The sequence below is a fragment of the Delphinapterus leucas genome, chromosome 19, assembly GCF_059928025.1.
Source record: "Delphinapterus leucas isolate spDelLeu-1000000601 "Yukka" chromosome 19, BTC_Dleu_Yukka2, whole genome shotgun sequence".
NCBI classification, from domain to species: Eukaryota; Metazoa; Chordata; class Mammalia; order Artiodactyla; family Monodontidae; genus Delphinapterus; species Delphinapterus leucas.
Genome location: NC_143147.1, coordinates 42535568 through 42563061, shown reverse-complemented (window position 1 = coordinate 42563061; position 27494 = coordinate 42535568). Strand labels below are relative to the sequence as shown.

Sequence of the window (27494 nt, the reverse complement as noted above, 5' to 3'; positions counted from 1 at the left end):
ACTATTTCCTTTCCCATGTTAGGGAAGTTTTCCACTTCAAAAGGGTGATTTGTATGATGAGTCAGATATTGCTCAATAAAGCTGTTTTTAAATAAAAAGATTTGGTTTACTAATAGCTGTTACCAGTGGCACTGTTATTGTGTACTGTGAATGAGTGTTTTGTTTTGTTTTTTGTCTTCTAGAATAGTTGCTGATGCAACTCCTTGTGTCACATACTGTGCTAGTTGATGCCAAACGTACATTATCTTCTTAATACTGAACAAGCCTGGGAAGTTGACCTGATTTTTGCTTCTTTCTTTTTTGGCAAATTCAGATGTAGAGAGATTCAGTAACTTGCTCAAAAGTCATGTAACTAGTGAGCATGTATGAAGGGATACAGGACTTAGCTCCTATCTGGTTTCAAAACCTTTGCTTGTATCATTTGACCATGTTGCTTCCGCAAGCCAGTTATTAGCCAGAGGAAGCCTGTCTTCTTGGTTAGGCGAAAATGCATGTACCTACTGAGGACAATATGTGTATATAGCAGATGTGAGGATTTTTTAAATAAGGGGAACACTATTTTTGTCCAAAATGCTTAGCACTGAGTTTCTCATCAGTAGAACAGCCCATATGCTCTATGGACCATGGTGGAGTTTTTGTTTTGTTGTAGTTGTAGTTGTTTTGGTTGGTTGGTTTTCTTTGAGTCTGCCAAGGGACCACGTTTTTTCTTTCATGTTTTTAGATCCTGAGGTGGTGGGGACTCTAGTCCGAAACATCATAACGATTTGATTCTCAGCCTAGAAATAAAAGAACAAACTTGATAGGTGGCATTATCAGTTCTATCTTTCGCTTTGTCTTGAAGCCATGGCACTAAAGCAAATATGACCTATAAGACCGGTCATCCTTAGAATGGCACTGTGCAATAGAACTTTCAGTGGTGATGGAAAAGTGCTAGATCTTTGCTGTCTAGTATGAGAGCCACATGTAGCCTTTGAGCACTGGAGGGGTGATGAATGTAACTAAGGAACTGTATTTCAAATTTAATTATGATTCATTGAAATTTAAATAGCCATTTGTGTCTACTGACAATCAGATTGGACAGCACAGCTTTAGAAGTCTTCACTTTGATAAAACCACAAATCTAAGCTTAACCCCAGAAAATATCTTAGGGGTCAGAGGCCCCAGTTTCAGATTGAGTAAAGGGAGCCCAGTCTTAGATTGAATAAATGACCAGTGTTGAATACATATGGAGAGTGTAGGGATATCTACTTTCACAGTACAATTGAATAAGTTATTGTTATACTACAGCTATGTGACTTGTAGAAGGACAAGCTTACTCTGTAGGGGATATACTTCAACAATTACAAACATTTTCTAGTAAGCAATTTTGCATTTTTCTGTTGACTTGATTATTATAGTGATAAAATAAATTATCCATCCAGGGGCAATGTTGAGACATTGAGAAATAAAATGGAGAATGTAGTGTATTTGATTGTTTTAGGTGTTTAAGAATTCTTGTTGGAGTAAGAGTCTTGCTTTGTTGAAATGCTAGGAATTTTTATCATAACATTTGATTTTTGGCTCTTGGTCCAAATGACAACTATATTTAGGAATTCAGCAGAAAACTAACAAAATTTTTCTTCTTTGGGGATATTGCTTTCAGAAGATGTAGTGTTTTGGGGGATTTCCCTGGTGGCACAGTGGTTAAGAATCCGCCTGCCAATGCAGGGGACACAGGTTCGAGCCCTGATCTAGGAAGATCCCACATGCCACGGAGCAACTAAGCCCGTGTGCCAAAACTACTGAGCCCACGTGCCACAGCTACTGAAGCCCGCACACCTAGAGCCCGTGCTCTGCAACGGGAGAAGCCACCACAATGAGAAGCCTGTGCACCGCAACAAAGAGTAGCCCCTGCTCGCCACAACTAGAGAAAGCCCACGCGCAGCAACAGACCCAATGCAGTAAAAATTAAAAAAAAAAAGAAAAGAAGAGGTAGTGTTTTGGAATACTTTTCATATTCATAATATTTTAATTATGATGATGAGTATAAAAATATTAAGTTGTAAAATTTTCATCAGCAACACATTCACAAAAAGGAGAGAAACACTTTATTTCAAATGCCACCCTAAATTAGCTGTTATCTTTGACAAGTTATATTTAAACTCATTTTTTGCCTTTGCTTGTGTGTTCATTGCATCTATTAGATCTAGGAAAAAAGCAACTCAATTATAAGGAGACAGAGATGAGTTTTATTTTTGGATTTTCAAGAGTTATTATTTTCTTTTTGACTTTTTATTTTATATTGGAGTATAGCTAATTAGCAATGTTGTGTTAGTTTCAGGTGTACAGCAAAGTGATTCAGTTATACATATACTTGTATCTATTCTTTTTCAAATTCTTTTCCCATTTAGATTGTTACTATTGTTAATATTGAGCAGAGTGCCCTGTGCTATACAGTAAGTCCTGATGGTTATCTATGTTATTTTTTTTATTTGTATTACTATTTCTTTTTTGATGTGGACCATTTTTTCAGTCTTTATTTGTTACAATATTGCTTCTGTTTTGTTTTGGTTTTTTGGCCACAAGGCATGTGGGATCTTAGCTCCCCAACCACGGATCAAACCTGCACCCCCTGCATTGGAAGGTGAAGTCTTAACCACTGGACTGCCAGGGAAGTCCCATAGTTGTCTATTTTAAATATAGCACTGTGTATATGTCAATCCCAAGTGCCATTTTAGAAATATAACTGGGACGTGGGGACAGAAAGGGGTCCGTGGTGTTGGAAGGACTGGGGCCTGCACGTGTGCTTTGGCATATGTGTGTTTGTAGTACTAACTCTTAGATTTCCCCCGAGGGTAGTTATATTTTATTTTATTTATTTATTTATTTATTTTTGGCTGCGTTGGGCCTTCGTTGCTGTGCGTGGGCTCTCTCTCGTTGCGGCGAGTGGGGGCTACTCTTCGTTGCAGTGCACGGGCTTCTCGTTGCAGTGGCTTCTTGTGTTGCGGAGCACAGGCTCTAGGCATGAGGGCTTCAGTAGTTGTGGTGTGCAGGCTCAGTAGTTGTGGCACACAGGCTTGGTAGTTGTGGCACACAGGCTCAGTAGTTGTGGCACACGGGCTTAATTGCTCCGCAGCATGTGGGATCTTCCCAGACTCAAACCCATGTCCCCTGCATTGGCAGGTGGATTCTTAACCACTGCGCCACCAGGGAAGTCCCGTGGTTATATTTTAAAAGTAATAGTATGTGCATTTCATGCTGCATTTAAAATGGATAACCAACAAGAGTTCCTGTTAATTTTTTATTTATGTTTATTTTGCCCTAGCATGTACCTTGTATTAATTGCTAGTGGTTGAAATTCTGAAGTCTAGGTGCATTCTTCACTTGATCTTAGCCAAAAGGCCAAGAAACGTAAGGTGCATTCTCAAAGATTATACATTATTCTCCTTAGAGTTACAGATGACCTAATCTAAAAATTTGGAAGACTTTAAAAGAAAAAAAAAGCATAAAGATATTTTTTTCCCTTCCCCATTTCCCGACTTGCTCCTTTTAAGGAAGTGTGATGAAATTAAAGATGTCTGTGATCTGGCTGAAAGAGGTTCACAAACACTGTTTCCATATTTGTGGTTTTGGTATTTCCTCCTACACATGTGTCTTCCTTCTTCAGTTTCTTACTCACTCTGTCAGGAGAGAATTGGCTGCTCTTTCTGTGTACTGTGCGTATATCAGATGGGCTCAGTGGGGGCTTTGTAGCAGAAACCATAAAGTCCAGGAGTTGGTGAGCCAGTTAAGAAATTTCCCTCAAAGAATTCCTTGTGTGGACTGCTTATCAGAAAAGATGTAAATGTTATTACTGATGGTTTCCTAGATATCAGATATGCAGCATAGCTCAGTGTGATTAAAAGTCACTGTGCTCCATGCTCTAAGGGGTACAAAAAATGAAAAGGGTATGCTCCCTGACCCTTAGAAACTTGGAATTCAGGGGATAAAAATCAAACTCTAGTGACCATAGTACAAGACCAATCAAGTCCTCTTAGAGTACAAATAAGGGAAAGATGAGTTCTAACTGGGGCGATGAGAGACAGTTGTGTGGAAAAAAAAAAAAAAAGCCATTTGAGCTAAAATTTGAGAAATAGGTAGAATTTTGACAGGTAAAGATTCAAGAAATGGACTCCTATTGGCAAGAAGCAAAGGCACCAAATCAGACACATACTGAATAATTTGAGGACAACCTGGAGTCTGCTTTGAATATATAGGAGGGGATATGTGCAGGGAAGTTTGGGAGCTTCAGCTGTCTAGGGAGGTTATGACCAGACAGTGAAAGGAAAGTGCTGGTTGAAGAGTTGGAATAGAGGACAAGGAATGAAAAGTGTTTGAGGTGATGAGTGATCTGTTTAGGAAGACTGTCCTAGCAGCAGGATTGAATAGGTGTGGTAAAGGCTAAAGAAAAGTAACCTTGTTAAGTGGTTATCACAGTCAGCCATTTACCTGGTAATCACACCAAGAGAGGCTTGATTTGTAAAGCCACATAACACATATATGTGGAATCTAGAAAAATGGTACACACGAACTGGTTTGAAAGGCAGAAATAGAGACACACATGTAGAGAACAAATGTATGGACACCAAGGAGGGAAAGTGGGGCAGTAGGGGGTGGTAGTGGTGGTGGTGGGATGAATTGGGAGATAGGGATTGACATATATACACTAATATGTATAAAATAGGTAACTAGGACTTCCCTGGTGGCACAGTGGTTAAGAATCCACCTGCCAATGTAGGGGACATGGGTTCGAGCCCTGGTCCAGGAAGATCCCACATGCCTCAGAGCAACTAAGCCCGTGCACCACAACTACTGAGCCTGCGCTCTAGAGCCCTCGAGACACAACTACTGAGCCCACGTGCCACAACTACTGAAGCCCGCACGCCTAGAGCCTGTGCTCCGCAACAGGAGAAGCCACTGCAATGAGAAGCCCGAGCACCACAACAAAGAGTAGCCCCTGCTCGCCGCAACTAGAGAAAGCCCGCGCACAGCAACAAAGACCCCACGCAGCCAAAAGTAAATAAATAAAAAATTTAAAAATAGATAAATAATAAGAACCTGCTGTATAAAAATAAATAAAATAAAATTCGGAGAAAAAGGTGGCTAATCTTTCCTCTCCACCCCCGCCCCTCGACCCCAAGAAATAGTGCTCTGGCATTTGGCCATCTTAGGATAACTTTTGTACAACTTTGGAATGCAAAATAGAGAGAGAGAGAGAAAGAAAAGAATACTCTCATTATAAAGTCAGCAAAAAGCTTCTAGTTTGTGATTTTTTAATTAATAATTAGGTAGACTGTTCTTACATAAAATGTGGATGTCCATTCTTTTCCTTATTAAATGACTGTATGACATTGGGCACATTACAGATTGTAATGTAGTAATTTGGTAGTGCATGATTTAAGATACATTTTGTCCCAATCTGCAAGTGTCCTGGCAAATGTTAAGTGAACGAAAAGCATGCCTCTCCATGCCCTTTGTTCATCTGAGTGATTTTTTTCAAAAGTATAATACTGAAATGGTGCAGGCTGAAGCCAAGTGAGAGACCATTGCCACCACTGCTACTTTGCATTATCAGTACTGTCACTTCTTGGCTTTGCTGTGGCTCACCTGTACAGATGCACTGGGCTGGTTCATTTAGATAAGGCAGCAAGCATTCATCCTCTATCCTGAGTCCTTACCCCGATATATTAATACTAATATAATTAATTATATAATTATATGTAATATAATGTAATATATTAATATTACATCTTTTTTTTTTTTTTTTTTTTTTTGTGGTATGCGGGCCTCTCACTGTTGTGGCCTCTCCCGTTGCGGAGCACAGGCTCCGGACGCGCAGGCTCAGCGGCCATGGCTCACGGGCCCAGCCGCTCCGCGGCATGTGGGATCTTCCCGGACCGGGGCACGAACCCGTGTCCCCTGCATCAGCAGGCGGACTCTCAACCACTGCGCCACCAGGGAAGCCCTAATATTACATTCTTCAACCAAGGCTCCTTACATTTGTGTATGTGACATTCGATTTTTTAAGGATCGACAGTTATAAACAGGTTGAAGCACCTTTGTTTTAGATTATGAGCTTATTGAAAATTCCCATTAAACAATTATACTGAAATACTTAAGATCTTAAAAGAAGTTTGTTGAGGGTTATGATTTACAAAAATGGAATATTTTTACCCCCATTTCTTCCTTCACTTCCTCCTTTCCACCTTATACATAACCTCCTCTCTTTATTGGTATTTATCACATGTAAGATTCTCTTGCTTAATTCTTAAAAGTAAGCTACCATTTATTATTTATTATTCTTGGCTAAGCACTCTACACGTATTATTTCATTTAATCTTCTCAACAATTCTATGAGGGAATTATTATTCCAGTTTTAGAGATGAGGAGACAGGGAACTTGCCCAAGGATACAAAGTTAGTAATTGGCAGAGCCAAATTTAAAACCAGGTCTGTATGACTGAAGCTGATGTCTTCACCACTGTACTTCCTTGACCACTGTAGAGTGTCTTCCTTGGTGCCAGATGATGTGACCCCAGTTTTGGTAATGGAGGAACACTGGTCCAAAACGTCTGTTTGCATAGAGGAGTCATAGACTTTTAAGAATGGAAGGGTATATGGAGGTCATCAGCCCTCATGTCAAACAAAAGTCCTGTGTATCTGAGACATGCTAGGTTTATCTAGATTCATGTAGGGAAATCCCTGGCGGTCCAGTGGTTAGGACTCTGTGCTTACATTGAAGGGGGCAGGGGTTCAATCCCTGGTCAGGGGACTAAGATCCCGCATGCCACATGGCTAAAACAAAAATCAAACTAGATTCAGGTAGTGCCCTGGGTAGTTAGTACTAGTAACAACGACCTATGGGGAAGGGGAGAAGTTTATCATCAGAAAAAAATGATTTTTGGGTGGACGTGAAGGCCGAAAGAGGCGTCACTGTGGAATAGTGTACTTGAAGGGTCTCTGCTTTTCCATGTACTGTGTCTGATTTGATGACATCTGGAATTTGCCTCAAAATAATACAGGAGGAGAGAGGTGGATGTGGATGGGGCAGGATTGGCCATGGCTTGATGGTTGTTGGGTTGTGTGAAGGATGCTTGGGTTTTATTATATTTTTCTGTCTATTTTGGTGTATGTTCAAAATCCTTCATAATAAAATGTTTTAGAAATTTAATTTGAAAGCCCTGTTTTCATGATTTTGTAGTGGTTAGATTATGTATATGTTTTCTTATCCAAAAGTCTCTTGGATGTTTTAGTCAAGAGAAGCATTTTTTCCTCGCGTTTATTCCCTCTTAGAATCTCCTTCCTCTCTTTTTTCTGAATATTTGTTAAAGAAAGGACTCAACTTTTCCAGTGCTGAAGCTAACTGTCAGCTGCCTATATGGCTGCAGTGTTGGGATAATTCATCTAATTTCTCTTATGAGTAACTTCTCTTTGACATTATTTTTGAACTCAAAGACTTGCTTGCATTGTTCTTGTTAGTAAAAAAAAAAAATCGCTAGGATGTACTTAGTAATTGGAGTCAGCTGCACTTAAGACTGTTCAGCCAGACTGTTATTTTAGCCTTCACTAGTAAGGTTTTTAACACCAGTTTGACCTTACTTTGAAACATTCTCAAAATACCATACTTTAATATCGATTTATATACTTTCCTACTAAGGCAGGGCAGGGTCCCTGGGGAAAAAAATAATGAAACTCTTACTTCCCACAAATACAAGAATCAAGGTAGATTTTTCTGGTTTTGTTTTTTAAAGAAAAATAGGGAAAGACTTTGGGTAAAGGTTTCCTTTGGTTAGGGCATGATGTTTGCAAAAATGCATTCTGAGTATACAAGCGACAGAAATATAGGCTACCTACAGATTAGGTGGGCTGATTCCCTTGGCGTGTGAAGATGGGAGACCAAATGCTCAATTTGTAGCGCCAAGCAGATGCTCAAAGAATTTGTTTCTGAATGCTAAATATTATACTAAATTTCCCAGACTTCACGCCAGTTATACTTCAGGCAAATAAAGTACAAATTTTATAAAATTTGCTGAAAATAACTTCTACGTTTCTGTTCATTCCAGAGGAGGACAGTGTTCTGATTCCTTCCTTCTCTTTGCTTTTTGCCATGGTCCCTCTTTTCTTGACCCGGGGTAAACTCCCATCTGGTAGCATGTCAGAGGCAGAATAAATTCAGGAGTGTAGATATTCTTTTTTAACGTAGATGGAGAGGGTTATAGTATTCTCAGGACTTCAGTGCTTTCTCTGAGGACACAACTATCAGCAGATCCATATAAGGTAGCCGGACTGCTTCCCATCTCCTCCGAGCCCTCTGCGCTCTTGTCTAGATACCGTGATAGATCCAGTGCCTGTGAAGACCTGGAACATTTCAGACAATAACTCAGACTTGTTTTCTTATGCTATATATAGGAATTGAGCAAGTGTTTTATAATGAAATATCCCTCCAGGCACTCTGCATCTCCTGGTGATGCAAAACCCTCAGACACCCAGTAAACAGTCCTTTTTAAGTTTAAAATTCTTTCTTTTGGCTGCTTTATTTCTGTTACCTTTCTGAAATATTTGGCCCAATAGCTTTCATAAAATAATAAAATCAGTGAGAGATTAAAATTTTCTGATGGTTGATCCTCAGTAGCTAAAAAGTCGATTCTGTAACAATACAGCATTTCTCTGCATGGTCTTGAGCTTCCGTTCTTGGACTTTTACATTTGCTTTTATTAACGCTTTATTTTCTTGACTTCAAGTCAACAATTGGAATGGTTTTTGAGTGGCGGAGGAAGCTAAAGGTTAAAGATAATTTCTTAGTAAGTTGATTTACATCAAAGAATTACATCATCTAGATTAATGGAAATAATGATACTGGTGAGATTTCCAGGCCAGGATCATTCCAGCATTTGGAGTACGTTCTCGGTGGCTCTAAACTTGTTTGGCTTACCCCCTAAGGTTTAAAACAGAAAAAATATAAAAGTGTTTAAATTTTTCTTTCTCTTTCCTTATCAGAAATATTCATTTAGACCATAACAACTGTTAGAACAAGATAACAACTCCAGGCCAGCTGTCAAATGTTTACCATTATCAGAACTCTCCCTGGAGGGAGATGCAACTTTGGCTCGCCTCACCGGCAGTAATTTAATTTTTCCTTCATTCTGACTCGGAAATGGCAGCATTTTTCAAAGCTTCCTCCCACTGATGGCTGAAATTTTCCTTGTGAAATGATTTCCACCAGTCTTGAATCTTTCTTGTTTCTGCCGTCTTCACCTTTGCTGATGGTTCTGCAACTCATCACCAGCTATGCAAACTGACAGTTCACATCCTGGGGCAGCAGCGGGGTCTGGCCTGCAGAAAGGAGCAGCCTGACCAAATTTACGCTCACAAGATCTCTTAATTCACAAAAGCATTTGCTCTAGTTCCTGTTCCCTGCTGCAGGGGCTTCGGAGAGGGAGTGGGGGTGGGGGCAGGACCGTTGGGAGAATGTTCTGAAGAAAAGAGAGGCTCTCTTCACACTCTACTGCGTACACAGACTTTGGAGATGAAAAACAGACGGAGAGAGGCATTTCCAACCATCTTGCTGATCTGCGCGGGAGTTCATTGAACTGTACAGCATAGCACCAGAGCCTCGTGTCATTTAATGTTCCTTCTTAAAACCGTTCTTAAATGCTCAGCAAAAATATCCCTCCCCCTTTGACTCAAGTTGACAAAGAATATAAAAATTAAAAAGGAAGAAAAGGCGAACTATCGCCGTGAGAATGACCAGAAATCACTTGGCTCTCTGGAGAGTTCTGCTGAATAGGAAAGTCCTCTTAACAAGAGTGGACAGAGGAAGTTTTAGGTTTGATCTGAACTTCATGTTCATGACAGATTTCATTTTTTTTCTTCCTTCACAAATTTCAACCCAGGCCACTTGTTTGCAGAAACTGCCAAACCTTCCCTGGCTGCTGCTAAGATGCTCCTGAAATTTGAGGTTGCCTTTTATCTTCTTCTTGGTAGAGACATATTTTTGTCTTTTTCCCTGCAGCCCCTCAGCTCTTCTACAGAGGACTCATCCCTCTCTGCACAGTCTACCCCAGACAGGCAGCTGGTGCGTTACTGTTTGTAGCACAAGATCACTTATGTACTTGTGAACCAGTTTGGGTCGGTCTGAAAATTGCTTTTGAACACAGATTGTTTATAATGACTGACCTCATAGGCCTATTTCTACCCACTCCCTCCCCAGCTGTCTGAGACAACCTAATCAAAATGGTAGGTTGTTTGCCTGGCTTTGAGTATGGGACTGTAATTAAAGTAAAAATGAGAGAATCCTGTCGCTAGAGAGGCAGATTTGAATTCTAGCCTTCGCTCTTCCACTATGTTCTTCAATTTTTTTCCTTGTAATCCTCATGATCCCAGTGAAAGGGTGATAACACCATCAAGTCCCTAATTTGGATCCCGCTAATTCAAAATGTACGCTGATGTGGAATTGAACTATCTGGAAGTAAATTTTGTTATACAAATTGGTATCTTAAATATTAGTTTACTGAAGAAACGAAAACTTTTCAAACACTTCTGCTGATACAGTTAGCTGTGTACAGCATTCCTAATTACAGGTGTTTCTTTTATCAACGTAGATCTAACAGACTTCTACCTCTCAGCGAGTATTCTTCTGAAGTAGCACTCACCTGTTTCCTTGTTTGAGACTAGCGGTTTCCTGAGTTGCCTGACTTAGAGGTATTTTTATGTCTCAACAATGCTTTGGGAATACACACTTGAGCTTACAAGTTGGTTAGGGATGCAAATACCAATACAAAATCGTATGTGCTAAATTCCAGAAGAAGCTTGATAAAAAGTAAGTGCTATAGGAGCTTTAGATCGTAGAGATATTTGGAAGGTCTGAAGACAGCACATATACATATATATGCTGTTTTCAAAAAACTTTCCAAATATATATATAAAAACAAAATACATGGACGTTTTAAAAAATTATTTCCAGAACTTGATGTATTCTGTGCCACATAAAATGTTTAGCTGATACCTGTGAAACCTCTCTCCATTTTGGAGTCAACGGATTTTATTTGGTGTAGTAGTTCTTTTACTGAGTACTTACTATGTACCAAACACTGTGCGCCAAACACAGTTCCAAACTCTGTTTTAAGCTATCCATGGAGGGTTCAAAAACTCAGATGTTCCGATGGCCTGGTTTAAGCCGGGGAACTATATATAGCAAATTACCTGCAGTTAAGGTTCTGTCGCTACTCCGTTCCATGTTGCTGTTGCCAGACCTTCCATTTAGTCAAGAGAGACAGGAAATTCACATTTTTATGGATATTTCCTGATTTTTAAACCGGTACAGGCCAAATAAAAGTTTGTGACTTTTGCATTATATACTCAACCCCATTGTATCCTCACGACATCCCTACAAGATAGGGATAGTTATTTGTATTTGGCCACTTTCAGTATAGCCAATAAGTAGCAAAAGTAGAGCTTTACCCCCAGGCCTATCTCCAAAAACTAAGGTGTTACTGGGCTCTCTCCTTTCTCCCCTAGATTTGTGGGGATGGAGCTGGGGATAGTTTTGGCAGAAAAGTGCTGTTTGGTTAAAGCCAGGCCCTTAACAAAATTATCACATCTTGTAGTACTGTACCGTAGAGGGTCATCTTCCAGAGAACAGTTATGTATGGCTTGAGGGGAGTTAATTATAACAAGAAGGTATTGGTGACTATAAATATCAAACAAAAGCTCTGTTGCCTTGGCTGCAGATTTATTATTTCAACCTCATTGTACTTCTAGAAGAGCTACACAAATACTCTAAACCGTTTGTAGAGTTCTTCATTTCACAGAGTGGCAAAAGTGTTAGTGGCAATTTTACAAGGCCTGACCTTGACAGAGACAGAGGAGAAATCTGTAGTTCTCAGGATCTACTAAATATTCAATCACTTTTGTTAAAATTCTAATATGAACTTTGTGGCCTGAAGGAGTTAACACACCTTCACAAACCTGCCTTCAGCTGGTAAGATCAGGCCCATGATTATTATTATATACAGCTGTAAAAAGCTGGTTACATAGCATAAATTGCATTGAAACACTTAGGCCACAAGATTACTCAAGAAGAATTGTATTGCTTGTTCAGTCATATATTTTGATCTTTATTGCTAGTAGTTTATTCTCCTGAGAGTTGGGGATTAGCCTTGCTTTTAATGTAAAAAGTGTATCTATGAGGGTAAAAATATAAAATGAAAATAGATTTTTAATGGCAACTTTGGTCCTTAGCATTAATTTTACATGCCTTTTTCATTCTGAACTTATAAACAGTTTAGAGAAACATATGAGAGATTTGTGAACAGGGGCAAGAGAGGGTCAAATGTATCAAATCCTTGGATTCCAGCAAATGTAGGATTTGTGGACAAGCAGAGAAGCACACATGTGTTGGGAATGTAAATTAAAATAAAACCTCGCTTTGTGGAGACTTTGAGAAGCGAGCACACCACTTTATGGCGCATGTCTGAGGCGTTCGTCTCCTTAATTAACCAAATATTAAAATAAACATTCATTTTATCAGTCTGCATTTTTTCCTCTCTGGATGAAAGTGTTTCAGGAAAAATCATAAAAGAATCTATGGTAGCTCAGAGAGGTTAAACTCAACAGTTGTTTTCTTTGAAGTCCCTGGCCATGAGGTTAATTGCCAAAACTGCTTGTGGAAAAGGTGGTAACAATTTAACAAGACTGTACAACTGCAGAGACTTAGATGAATATCAGGTGTTTGCAGAAGTTTTTTTCCTCACAGGAAAGGGGGTGGGGAGGAGAGGAACAGAATGAGAAACAGGGGAAGAGGGAGGCCTGAATAAAGTCCCAGCTAAACAGCCAATAATTCTTTGTTTGCTTAGCCAATCATCCTGTAATTGGCCGGGAGGTTAATAGGAGTCTATTGATTGGTCAGGAGGAGTGCTTACTGTGGCTATTTTTACTGTATGCTTCCAGACAGAAGGCTGCAATTACTGGAGCTCTCAGTCCCACGTTTTAGGGCCATGGTCGCTCTGATTTATGAAACCCGATCAAGTTGCTCTTGGCAGTTTATGTTTTAAGTGTTGCCTTCTGGGTCTTTGCTGCTTATGGGTCAGTGTGCTATTTCTCATCATTTATTGTGGTCATTTGAATAGGTAAGCTTATTTATGACTTATTGAAGGAGGAATACATTAAAAATAATCACCACCACCCGCGTGGACTGAAAAGTGGGAACCATTGGACAAGCTGTGTGATAGAGCCCTACCTGCTCTAGAAATAGAAATTCTGCTCCTGGCATAGAGTTCCCCATTGATCACGAGATAAAATAATGCAGTCCTCTCTTTTATCTGCCTTCCACAGACAGGTTTCTCAACTCTCCCCGTTCCTTTGCCTTCCTTGATTACACTTGGATTTGCTCTTGTAGACCTTTTAATAATTGGATCTGGTGGCTGCTGTTTTAGAGTTCGGGAAACTGAGGCCATGTTTAAAAATGACTTGCACCATCCAGACTGCTTCTGGAGCTTGTGACGTGGCTCTTCTGTCTTAACCCATCCTGACCTGGTCCTGACCCGAGCATTACTAATAAGGTACTTAACCTCATCATTTCATTTCTCACTTGCCAAACTTGACTATAAATCCTTCCGTTACTCAAGATCTTGGTTTTCCACCCTTGCTCAAACCTTCTTTTGTAGTTCAGAGTTTCCTGGGAGCCCGATTGAAGGGGTGTAAATCTCTACTGATGATAAGGTCCTGAGCCACAGATTTCTGGGGAGCCACATCTAGACGACCAGATTTCACCTGCACTGCCAGCTTGTCACTTCAGGCCGTGACAACCACAGCTACCGCTGCTGCTGCTGCTACCGCCTCCTGTTTCTCCTGCTTCTTTAATTTTGCTACTGCTATTAAAAAAATACAAAACACGTTAAGGACTTCTGCAGATCCTCTCGTTGCTTCTAAAGATCTCCATCATTCAGCATCCACGTTTTGAATGACTGCCCCATTTCGGGGGCTCTTGCAAGTACTGTGGATACAGTGGCGATGACAGTAGACCACAGCTTTCCGAGCTGATCATGCTACCCCGAGTGTGGCGAACGTTGCTAAAACCCAGCGAACTTCCTGTAAAAAGTGTGGCAAGCACCAACCCCACTATGTGACCCAGTACAAGAAGGACAAGGATCCTCTGCCCACAGAGAGCAGCATTATGACAAGAAGCAGAGGCTATAGTAGGCAGACTAGGTTATCCTTTCCTTGAACTGGAAGGACGTAAGAGAATCAAGTGGTCCAGTTCTAAACTTCATGTTTCATTTTATTATGAAGAGTGTAAAATCTTGAGGTTACATTAAAAAAAAAAAAAACCAAAACTATCCCAGTACTGCAGATTCCTGGTCATTTTCCTTTTGGAGAGAAAGGTGCCCTTGAGTTTGGTGGGTACACCTCCCTCTACAAAGCGGTGAAAGATAGGATTGCCCCACATGGCAGAGGAACTACCAACAGCCTCACAGAGATTTTTTTCTATATGTGAACCACTTATTATTGAACTTTCTTATTTATGCTGTCTTGACATTGCAGGAGATAATGCCTTTCCTTGGTCCTTCTTTTAAAAATTTTCTTCCTGGACATCCCTGGTGGTGCAGTGGTTAAGAATCCGCCTGCCAATGCAGGGGACACGGGTTCGAGCCCTGGTCCAGGAAGATCCCACATGCCGTGGAGCAACTAAGCCCGTGCGCCACAACTACTGAGCCTGCACTCTAGAGCCCGTGAGCCACAGCTACTGAGCCTGCGTGCTTCAACTACTGAAGCCCGCACACCTAGAGCCCGTGCTCCGCAGCAAGAGAAGCCACCGCAGTGAGAAGCCCGCACACCACAACAAAGAGTAGCTCCCGCTCGCCGCAACTAGAGAAAGCCCACGCACAGCATCTAAGACCCAATGCAGCCAAAAATATAATTAATTAATTAAAAACCAATATACAGTTATAAAAAATTTTTTTTTCTTCCATCATCTTGCTCTAACAGTTTTTCTCCTAATCCTCCTGAGTTCACTAGAGCTCGGAAGAACCTTGATAGTTTTCTCGTCTGTCCATTGTCCATAGAACTTTCTTTGTCTTCTTGTTGCTTCTGCAAATAAGAGTGGCCCTTTCCTGCCATGCCCTCCACCTCATTACCTCACTTTAGAAGTCTCTTCTGATTATGATTCCGTCTTTTGTGAGTCTTTTCAACTATTCTGACTAACTTGTTGTCATCATCGTGTTATGAGGTAGGAGTGTTAATCTGACCTCTCAGTGTGGCAGTTACTTGTATAACTTCTAATAATTGGATTTGGTGGCTGATATTTTAGAGTTAAGGCAACTGAGGCCATGTTCAAGGAAAGCGTAAAGGTTAGTGGCCAAATACCCCATAGGGTAGTCTGCCACCAGTTCCACTAGACTTTAAGAATATCACTCCTGCCTTTCACCCTGGTTCACATCTAGGCAAAATTACCTTTTCTCTTGGTTTTCTATTGCTTACGGTTTTTACTATGACTATCGTAAGGAAAGAGATGACTCAATGTACTTAAAAGATCTGACCTCACCAACCCCCCCATTGTAATGTGACAGCTCCTATTTACTTAATTTGGAATTCACAAGAGAAGGTAGCTTGGTACTTTTAGACAGACCACGTGTTCTTTAGCCTTTGCTTTTTTCATTAGCCCCAAATCTCAGAGTCCCAGGGAAAGGTCCCTGAAATGCATTCTTTCCACCTTTGTATGCCTTTAGAATCCTTGTATTAGCTTGTTGTTTTCTGATTTTTTTGCTAAACTTCACTATTTAACTTCATTATCAACTTTAGTATCAGAACGCAACGGCATTTATAAGATTCTTTAGTAACATGGTGATATCTGAACTCCTATCTTCCCATTTGTGGGTAGAATCTGCTAGTGTTTTCCAAAGGAATTAACAAACAACCACCACCAACAACAAACATTTCAGAACAGTCCATGTTCTGCAACTAGCCAGTTTAAAGATCTCATCGTTTAAGTATCCCTTTACTGGTGATAAAGGAATTATGAGAAAGGAGAATAAACAGACAGCAATCCATTTTAAAGAAAGGAAGCAAGGGCTGAGTAAGCTTGGTGTTCATCCCCTGGGACTGCTTGGTTCTCTTGAAGGATTTTTCCTGTAGATATATGTCACACTGCCTTCCTTCAGTTTTGTTTTGTTTTGTTTTGAGCCAGTTATGTCCTTTGCTGGATAAGCATGTATAAAAAGGGAAGGGAGGGAGGGTGGAAGGAAGAAAGGGAGGGAGGAAGGAAGGAAGGAAGGAAGGAAGAAAGAAAAGAGATGGAGGGAGGGAGGGAGGGAGGAAGGATGGAGGGAAGAAACGAAGGAAGGAAAGGGAGGAAGGACAGACAGAAGAGAGGGAGGAAGGAAGGAAGGAAGGAACGAAGGAAGGAAGGAAGGAACGAAGGAAAAAGAAAACCCATGTAATAAAGCAGAGATTTTGAACTGCGTGTTGGAGCAAATGCAATATTTGGAGATAGAACTATTTATAAAACTTTGGGCGCTGACTCAGCCATGACACATTCACCTTTTTGGGAAAACTCAGGGAGATTTTTTTGGCAAAACTCCGTAACTTTGTTTTCATAGTTCCCGGACAAAACTACCACCACAGACTTTCACATTCTTGAGAACTAAAACATGACTTTATCAGTTAATCACCAGATTATTCATTATTTAATGTGTTTAATGTAAAAAGGAATAAAATCTATTGTGAATGAAGTTACTGTCACTAAATATAGTTTTGTTTTTAAAATGTAAACTTGAAGTGTTCTTTTGATTGAATGCAACTGTTTTTTGTGGGGGGGTTTTTTGGCTTGCAAAAGACAAAAGAAATCATTTCAGAAATGTGTTCCTGTCGGCACTTTTCCTTGAAATTGTCTTTTGAATATGGGAAAGTGACCAATGCACAATACAGAGAATTTGTAATGAGACATTTCAGGCATCATGGAAGGTTCTTGCATAGCTCCCTCATGTGAGATGACCTCAACAAACTCATTTTGCTGTACAATGAAAAAAAAAGGCGTGAGAGGCTTACATGTGATAAAAATGTTTCTCCAGGGGGCTTCCCAGGTGGCACAGTGGTTGAGAGTCCGCCTGCCGATGCAGGGGACACGGGTTCGTGCCCCGGTCCAGGAAGATCCCACATGCCGCGGAGCGGCTGAGCCCGTGAGCCATGGCCGCTGAGCTTGCGCATCCAGAGCCTGTGCTCCACAACGGGAGAGGCCACAACAGTGAGAGGCCCGCGTACCGCAAAAAAAAAAAAAAAAAAAAAAAAAAAAAGTTTCTCCATCCTAGAGCATAGATTAAAGAAACTTTAACAGGGAGTAAAAATTTAATAAACATCGTTCGATATGAATTTCTGTGAACGTTATCAGAGACAAGTAGTAGTGGGCCAACTAAATTGATATCTTTATAGGAAAGCTTGAATTGGGGCAATAAATATGTCCTGAGGCTTTGGTGGCATCATCAAGTATGTGTGCTTTATTCTTCGTGATTTATTGGTTTATCAACAGAAGTGAGCATTTGTGTTCAGAAATGGATAATTCACACTTAAATCTTGTTTTTCTGTGTTTAATCCAACTTAAATTACAGGTTGAGTGGTGACAAAAAAAAGAAAAAAAAAACCTCCAGAAAAAGTGTATTATTTAACTTGAATCTTAACTTAAATTTGTCACCCAATGCTGAGGTTTTACATCTGTCTATGGGCAAACACTGCTGGTATTTGTCAATAAGCAAAAGAAAAATACTGACTTTCAGATAACAGGCATTTGGTGAACTGGCGACAGTCATGCAAGCGAGAATGCTCAAATGACTTCAGCTCTTTCTAGCTTCATTATGTCAGGCTGGCAGATCACATATGGCATTATGGAAATCAGCAAATGAAAACCATATTGATCACCATTGAGAACAAATGTAAAAAAGGTGGTCTCGAGGAGGAGCCCAAGAGAAGAATGCTTTCCTGGTCAACCTGATAGGCCCTTGTTAAGGCCTTTTAATCATTTATTAACGTAACCCTCCTTCTTCCCTTTCCACTCAGATTACCTCAGCCACAGAGCATCCTGCTCCATTTATCTTTTAATGTTTCCTTTATTTAATTTATTTTTAAGCTCTAAGTTATACTCTTATTTCAGAATTGAGTTTTACTTTTCATGGGATTGTTTTAAGTGACTTAAATGACTTTTCCCAACAAGCTCACCAGGCATTCAAAGGAAGAAAAGCATTTGCTGAGATTCACCTATCAGCAAATAATTTACTTGGTATGCACCACAACCAAAAGCAGAGAGACAGAGAGAGACAGTCAGCCAGACACGTTTGAAAAAAAAAAAAAAGGAGAGAGAGCGCGAGCAAAATCAGAGTTGTTCCTAAACCTAATTCTCTGGTTAAGGTTTGGGTCAATGTTTCCGTTTTAAAGTTTTTGGGTTTTGGGTTTTTTCACAGTTTGGAATTTAGCTTGGTACAGTTCCTTCAGGTCTAAAACTGAAATCTCAGTCCCCTTTCCTTTCTTTCTTCTCTCTGTGACTAAAGTAGGAAACTGGAGTTGTCTTTCATCTTGTTACTTTGGAAGGAAAATGGGAGTAATACTGGGTCTGCGTAAATAAAAGAGAAATGGGAATCGGGGATTTGTGGAGGATTCTGTTTGCCTTGAGTTTCCTCACTGGAAACGCATCTTGGGTTTGCAGGTTTGCTGCTTTCCTAAATCACATTCAAACCTAGGTTTGACCGGGTTTGCTTCTCTCCCCGCCTCTTCCATCCCTCTCTCTCTCATCCTCTCCAACCCCTGCCTCCCCTGACATTTTTTATGTGCAGGTTCATCGTTTAGTAAGAAATTTCAAAGGTGTTTTTTCATACGGAACTGTGTCCTTTTGTAGTTGATGAGTAACCTGTGGACGTGATCCTTTGGAATACTAATTGGCATATGACAGTAATTGTTTCTACCCCACTTTGGGGCATAAATCAGTCCTAAGAAAGACTGACACACAAAAGAAATGTGGAATATAGATACAATTTAATGCCCTGAAACTGATGCATACAAACCAACTCTACGATGGACTCTTCCAAGAGTTATTTAGGAAATTGACAAAACTGAATATTTTCTAATTTTTTCCTTCTGAAACCACCTTTATAAAAAAAACAAACAACCAAGAAACTCTTCAGCATTAAACAATTGAGGTTTCACTTTCCTATAAGTTTAACATTGAATTCTGAGATAGATATTCATTTTAAAAAATGTGTTTAATCTCTACGTGCTGTGGGTGATCAAATCATTGAACTTTCTTTTCGTCCTGGACTCCTTGTCTGTGGCCGTTTGGGCATGATTCTTTTTATCTTTGCTTTCCTATGTTTCCTTTGCCTGCCCGGGCATTTTGAGGGAATATCTCTGATTGATTTGGATATCAAAAGATGTGCCATGTGTAGATCTAATTTATCTAAATAGAATCAAGAACTTTATTTTATTTTGGTTCTCCCCTGGGACTCCAAAGATATATTCAATAATGGATTTGAAAAATCCATGTATAAAATCTATTTTATGGTTTTATCTTCTTGCATACTCATTGATTCCTAAGTGCTTTTCCTTATAGACTCACATTACTGTCCCACGTTCCTCTCTGGGCTCTACATCAAACAGTGTAGGAATTACAGCAGGAGTGATATCTGGGGAAGAGCTACTCCCCTTGTTTGTTGCAGAAGAGCAGAACATTAAACAGTGAGTGGACTGTGCAGAAACGCTCTCCCTCTCCGGCTCTTTTTTTTTTCTCTCTGCCTTCCTCTCTTCCTCTTTTTTTTCCACTCTTCCCTCTCCTTCTCTTCTTCTCTTTCTCTCTCTCCCCATTCCCAATGGGAGTGTTGTTTATAGAGCATTATAATTTATAACTGAAGAGAGTGGATTTAATTTCAGTGGAGAGGCTCGCCAGCAGGGCGCCAGCCTGCAATCATATGAATCAGCAAGCTGCAAACTCTATTGAATGGAAAGTATTATCGCTGGCCACAAACGGACACTGTTTCTCCTAAACAACTCCCTTGGTGCAGGAAGACCTTGTCTTCATTCATCTATTTTACATATCTACTTCTGTTTTAATTTTGCCATTTCCTAAAAGTGTTTTCTCTTTGGATTGCAACTTTTCTCTAACTACCTTATTTCCTGACTCAACATTGGAAACTGCTATTGTATATTTCTAGCTGATTCGATATTTCTTCTATCTCCATCCTTACCATGTATGGCTTTAGTTTTCCCTTCGCTTCTCCTTCCTGTGTACAAGTCTTTTTTTTTCTTTTTAATGGGAGCTGTTAAACGTGCAAACAAGACTATGAAGAACCATTAGCATTAATATTGTAAAATGCTAGTCAATTTCAATCACCTACAATTTATTTAATCATGGATATTTTGCTTATAGTCAGATATTTTTTTCTACATTCACAGAAAGCTTTATTTTCTTGTCCTTCAAACTTCTGGGAGATGATTTCTTATTCGTTACGTGACCCATCAAATCTCTTGTAACGTTAGTACCTGCACCTTTATGCCAAGTTTTTGAAGCGTTTCGGTCATTTTTTAGAAAGCGTGCTAGAATATGTACATGACTTTTTGTGGTTGGTATTTGTTTTAATCCAACATCGACTGCTTTCATGTAATTAAGCTAAATCTCTGAGTCATTTTGAAAAATCAGATTAGACCGACAAGGCTGGTAACTTTTTCAAAAGTATTTTACTGAATTCATGTAGCTATTATAATTGTTGGTAATTTTGGTAGTGAATCTTTAGCTGAGATTAGACAGATTGCATTAATACTGCATCAGATATCAGGCTATCTTCATCCAGACTTTTGAATAATTTCCACATTCATGTCTTAACAATGAAATTCAAGTTGCACTAACAGCCTGATTCTGATATTTGCTTAAAGAGAGAGAGGCATAGTACATGAGGCAGTAAGGAAACTCTAGTAAAGGAATTTTATTTAGACATCAGTGGAAAAACCAGACTAGTCTGACTACACTTGTTTAAAATAAAGGTCTTACGTATTTAGAAAATGTAGAAGTTAGCAAATAATGAAAATGCTAAAAGCTCAGAAAATTGATACGAAGTTCACAGGTTTCACTGTCAGAAATGTATTTTCTTGTATGTATACAAGGGAAAATTATTTCTATATCAGCTTGCATTTTTTCTTGACACAATGTGACATCAACAAATCAAATATATGTACATAATTTTTCTCATTTAAAGCACAAACTTATGAATCCATACGTATTAATACATTTTCTCCTTTAAAAGCCTGAGAATAGCGTTACAGTCCTCACTGTCTCAGCTAGGATTTTTTTTTTTTTTTTGCTGCCTTTGATTACTTAATAAGAATTAAACATGGGAACAGAAAATCAATATGTTTACTTCTGCTTATTTTCAAAATTGAACGTTGCTCTGTACTAATTTCAGAGAAGGTATACCCAGCGTCAGCTGAGAGGGGTTCTGTTCGGTTTAGTTTTAAATTCCTTGTGCTGGTAGCTGTCACCTCTAACAGCAATGAACTATCAAAAGAAGTGAAATTTCTTATCACTCCATTTTTATTCCAAGAAGTAGTATCTGAAATAAGGAAGAAAACTGTAAAGTGATTGCAGGCAAATGTATTTCTAAATCCTTTTATTCCTGACCTAAAATTAGTTTGTAAGCCTGACTCATGATATGTGGATTTCTATCGAATTAAGATTAGAAAAAGTACAGGCAGCTCCGTAATGAATATCTTTATACAGAGATCTTGTGCACTTTTAACATCCTTGAGGAGGTGGGAGAGCTATAGTGAAACACAAACGTGTGGGTAAGGTTGAAATGAGTCAACAAGAGTGAAAAGGCCCTTGGCTTCATCTGTTCCTTTTCAGAGGCAGGGAAAGGGAGGGCCTTTGTCTTTTCACTTGTCTCTTGTGGGGTTTAGTTATTGTGTTTTGTTTGTTGTGTTTTTACCTAAAAGATGCCGCACTCTCTACCTGTGATGTATAAGGTTCAAGACAAGCATGGTGTATTCTTGTTTTATGCTGATTAATTCCTATTTTTAAAAAATTCTACCATAAGGACTCTCAAAACCCAATCCTAGAATAGATAAGTTCTGTTTGCCTGAATATTACATGCAAAGGGTTAGTTTCTTAAAATTAGTACCCGTAGTTCAATTAATTCCTTTGAGAATTTTCTGCAGTTGAAGTCAAAGAAGAAAAAATGTGGTACTTATCTATGATTCAAATAAAAAATTTATTGAAAGTAGAATCATCTATGAATACATTTGCCCAAAATGTTTATATGCTACTGGAATCAAAAATAGAAATAAAGGACAGTTCACGAAAAGGTGGTTTTTTATCGTCTAAAGCAGGGTTGTTGTTTTTTGTTTTGTTTTGCACAATTATTACACGTTGTAGTGACCTGACTTCTTAACACATTATCTGATCCCTTGATCAGAAAACTTTTATGAAATGGTCAGAATGGATTTTTAAAATGTTACTAGGTGACCTTGTAGAAGTCCCTGCCCTGGTCATACAAGAGATACGTTGCATTTACGTAATTGCTATTGGCTTCTTTGATTGTTCATATCCAAAGTTTCCATGCGTCGCTTTAATAAAGCGCGTTCGGGCACCGGGGCTATGTTTCCCCTCCTTGTAACTCTGCTCCTGGACCGTGTGCTTGGCCGATTTAGCAAAGCTTAGAAGTCAGCTGCATCTGTGTGAGCCAACTCTGCTTTGACTGGGAGCAATTGAGAACACCATTTGTTTTCTTTTCTAAATATCACAAAAGTTTTATTTTCCATCCACTGGGGCTTCCCCCCCACCCTTTGGGCTAAGGGTTTACCAGTTTTTCTAACATCTATACATACTTACAAAATGTAAAAAAAGGTCATGGCCTTATTACTCATTGTAGTGGATAACACTGCGGTCGCTCTAGTTAAAACTAGACCTTGGTGGGGGGAGGGGGAAAGGCCCCACTGGTGGTGGCTTTCCTCACTTTTTGGAGCTTTGATGTGTCCCTGCAACTGATATAAATGCAGGGGGGGCTGTTCAGGGAGAGGCAGCTGGCTGGCAGTGTCAGATTAAAATATTTCTGACCCACAAAAGTAACCAAATGCCCATATTTCTTCATTTAACATAATTAATACCTTGTATTTCCAATGACTTTGATAAAGTGGCCTTCCTCCTCCCACCCCTTCCCCCTTCTCTCTGTCAACTTTGGGAAGACTGCAAGAGATCTATAGTTAAAATACTCTGTAGATGATGAAGGATAGCGTGTCTTAAAAAAAGCTAACATCAAAAGTATCAATTAGGTTGCTGCCTAGCAGGAAGCTTATAACCACAATAAAATGGAAAAGTTATTTCATTTTTAGTATACTGTATTTCAGCAGCAAGGGTTGCAATCTAAGAGCAATATGAAACACTTTGGTTTGGCTGCCAAGTAAATCCACATTTTGTTATAAATGTGTAATTACAGGAAATATATGAAAAGAAAAGTGTTAAGCATTTCTTATCAAATACTGTTAAAGAGGAATTTGGTGCCTTTGGAATTTAGAAAAAGCCTGGGATGGATTTTGGTCATGTTACAAGGTCTACTTGTTGCATTTAATTTAAAGCAGTTGTTCTTATATCATTATCCCAGAGCACAGTGCTTTTCAATTCTTTAAAAGACACAGTGCTACCAAATGTGGCTATAGGTTTAAGCAGTATTTGATCGATCACGTGATTATATCCGTGACTTTTTTTTTTTTCTTTCCTTCTGCACCTCAGTGTACTCATTTCTAAGTGAAAACACAGACGATGTCTTTATTTTAAACAATCTAGCACTGGTTGAGCCAGCCATCTGGAAAGGTGATGTCAGCTGAGGGCAAGGGTGTTTGCTGGTTGAGGGTAGTCATCTGCTCCTTCGCCTACAACACACACACCAGCCTCCGCAAATCCAGTTTCATGGTGCCTGACTTGCTGTTTGGTTGGTTGAACTCATTCTCCTCAGCTGATATTTAACTAGTAGTTTGTGCTGGAAAAGTATCAGTACTGCCTTCTCTGGCCTTTACAGACATGATCGCTGCACAAAGATGAGCAGTCCTGATCTGCTGTGATGGACAGAATTCAATTATATTACTGTCTCTCAGAGAGGAAAAAAGCACACATTTAATGCCATAACCAAATTGGATTCCTTCTAGTAAGAAATCCTAAATTTGTGCTTAATAGCCAGATAAATGTAGAGCTGATTTACATTTACAGGCTGATTGTAGATTTGGTTCACAGAATATAAAATTTGGTCAGTATGTAGATGGTTTTACTCCCCCAAATGATACATATGTATCCTGGTCGTGCAGTATTTTTTTCTTAAGTAAAAATTAAAGACCTCTCATTGGAAAATATCTTGGGTAAGTAAACTGACAGTGACTGCAATGTGTATGGAGCTGCCATTCTTATAGGAGTATGTATGGTTCAGGAAGATTTTGATTTCTCTGTGGGATGGGGGTAGGTGAGAATCATTTTGTGAGGGAGGGCTTGCAATGGAATTGTGGAAGTGTTCCTGACACCTTTTTTTTTTGTTTTTTTTTTAACATCTTTATTGGAGTATAATTGCTTTACAGTAGTGTGTTAGTTTCTGCTTTATAACAAAGTGAATCAGTTATACATATACATATATTCCCATATCTCTTCCCTCTTGCGTCTCCCTCCCTCCCACCCTCCCTATCCCACCCCTCTAGGTGGTCACAAACCACCTAACTGATGTACCTGTGCTATGCGGCTGCTTCGCACTAGCTATCTGTTTTACGTTTGGTAGTGTATATATGTCCATGCCACTCTCTCGTTTTGTCACAGCTTACCCTTCCCCCTCCCCATATCCTCAAGTCCATTCTCTAGTAGGTCTGTGTCTTTATTCCCGTCTTACCCCTAGGATCTTCATGACCTTTTTTGTTTTTTTTCTTAGATTCCATATATATGTGTTAGCATACGGTATTTGTTTTTCTCTTTCTGACTTACTTTACTCTGTATGACAGACTCTGGGTCCATCCACCTCACTACAAATAACTCAATTTCGTTTCTTTCTATGGCTGAGTAATATTCCATTGTATATATGTGCCACATCTTCTTTATCCATTCATCTGTCGATGGACACTTAGGTTGCTTCCATGTCCTGGCTATTGTAAATAGTGCTGCAAGGAACATTGTGGTACGTGACTCTTCTGAATTATGGTTTTCTCAGGGTATATGCCCAGTAGTGGGATTGCTGGGTCGTATGGTAGTTCTGTTTTTAGTTTTTTAGGGAACCTCCATATTGTTCTCCATAGTGGCTGTATCAATTTACATTCCCACCAACAGTGCAAGAGTGTTCCCTTTTGTCCACGCCCTCTCCAGCATTTATTGTTTCTAGATTTTTTGATGATGGCCATTCTGACCAGTGTGAGATGATATCTCATTGTAGTTTTGATTTGCTTTTCTCTAATGATGTTGAGCATTCTTTCATGTGCTTGTTGGCCATCTGTATATCTTCTCTGGAGAAATGTCTATTTAGGTCTTCTGCCCATTTTTGGATTGGGTTGTTTGTTTTTTTGATATTGAGCTGCATGAGCTGCTTGTAAATTTTGGAGATTAATCCTTTGTCAGTTGCTTCATTTGCAAATATTTTCTCCCATTCTGAGGGTTGTCTTTTGGTCTTGTTTATGGTTTCCTTTGCTGTGCAAAAGCTTTTAAGTTTCATTAAGTCCCATTTGTTTATTTTTGTTTTTATTTCCATTTCTCTAGGAGGTGGGTCAAAAAGGATCTTGCTGTGATTTATGTCATAGAGTGTTCTGCCTATGTTTTCCTCTAAGAGTTTGATAGTGTCTGGCCTTACGTTTAGGTCTTTAATCCATTTTGAGTGTATTTTTGTGTATGGTGTTAGGGAGTGTTCTGATTTCATACTTTTACATGTACCTGTCCAGTTTTCCCAGCACCACTTATTGAAGAGGCTGGTTCAGGAAGATTTTGATTTCTCTGTGGGATAGGGATAGGTGAGAATCATTTTGTGAGGGAGGGCTTGCAATGGAATTGTGGAAGTGTTCCTGACACCTGTTGTTTTTTTTTTTTAATTCCCAAGAAGGAGATGTTTCAAATGCATTTGCCTCCACAGAAAGAGAATTTTCTCCTATTATATGGTTATAGAGAAAGGACAGATACACACACCATATTCTTTTTTAATTTTTTTTAATTTACCATTTTTTATTGAGATATAATTGACATACCACATTATATTAGATTCAGGTGTTCAATAAAATGATTTGATATTTGTATATGTTGCAAAATGATCACCAGAGTAAGTCTAGCTAACATCCATTACCACACAGTTAACAAATTTTTGTTCTTATGTTGAGAGCTTCTAAGATCTGCTCTCTTAGCAACTTCATTTTTTTTCAATTACTTACCTATTTTATACATATTAGTGTATATACGTCAATCCCGATCTCCCACTTCACCCCATCCCTACCCCCCATCCCCCGCTTCCCCCCTTGGTGTCCATACGTTTGTTCTCTACATCTGTGTCTCTATTTCTGCCTTGCAAACTGGTTCATCTGTACCATTTTTCTAGACAGATACACACACCATATTTTATTTGGAGATGTCCTGACAGAATTCCTCCCTGCCTTTTTCCATGTTACAGTCTGTTATACAGCAGCAAGACCAAGATGATCCCAGTAATAAACCTTATGGGTATGGTTCACTGATTTTTTTGGACTCTGCATTTATTTTAGTAGACTTCTCCAATAGCTTTTTGCAGTTTTCAGCTTTTTGTTGTTGAAAACAAAAATAATAAGTAAACCAGTTTAGGGATATATTTCTCTTTCTGAAACTGATTCCCTGTCATAGTGCCCTCCTTGGGGAGGAGCTGTCTCTCTAGCCAAGGCTGGAGCCTAAGGAGCCACTCATGTTGGAATGTGAGAGAAAAGACGGTATTACTTACATTCTTAAGGTCTTATTATTTGAGACATTCAAGAGGATCAACATGGTATAAAAAATTATATACATACATGTCTTGTTCAAGTTGTAGTCATAGGTCTGTAAGTTTAGTCTTACTTTGTGAAAGATCAGGGCAACATTTTATTCACATTCAACAAATTTTGGTTGAACACCTATTGGGCAATACAATAGTGAATACTTAGAATGTGTTTACTGCCAGAGTAGGTGGTGTTGTTTCTATTGTAAGAGCAAAGCACTGCAGCACACATGATAAATATTGCTGACTAAGACATTTCTTACTAAAATGTAGGGGGTCAACATTTCTAAACTCTCAAGAAATGGGATAGTTTCTTTTAACACTTGACGCCAAGGTATTTTATGTTTGAAGGAATAACTATAGTATGTTCTTCCAATGCAGAATTGCTCAGATTCTTCAGCAGTTTAAAGTTTTCATTCCATAATCTTCCTGGAATATAGCTTAAGGAGTGGTCATATTCCATTTGTCCAGGAGTCAACAAAATAAACAAACAAAACTCAAATAAACC

The 27494-nt window shown here is 39.3% G+C and overlaps 1 protein-coding gene across 8 annotated transcripts in view; it reads left to right on the top strand.

Moving 5' to 3' along the window:
* Positions 1-27494, top strand: part of BCAS3 (BCAS3 microtubule associated cell migration factor) — a 576417-nt gene that overhangs the window by 358171 nt on the left and 190752 nt on the right. For 2 of the 8 annotated variants that reach the window (XM_089900970.1, XM_089900969.1), the window contains one exon: positions 9015-27494. This exon is cut by the window's right edge and continues 24388 nt beyond it. The exons of the other annotated variants lie outside the window; for them this stretch is intronic. In XM_089900970.1, coding sequence (XP_089757096.1) covers positions 9015-9045 — 31 coding nt within the window. In that variant the 3' untranslated portion in view covers positions 9046-27494. The remainder of the gene's footprint in view (positions 1-9014) is intronic. 8 annotated transcript variants of the gene reach the window in all.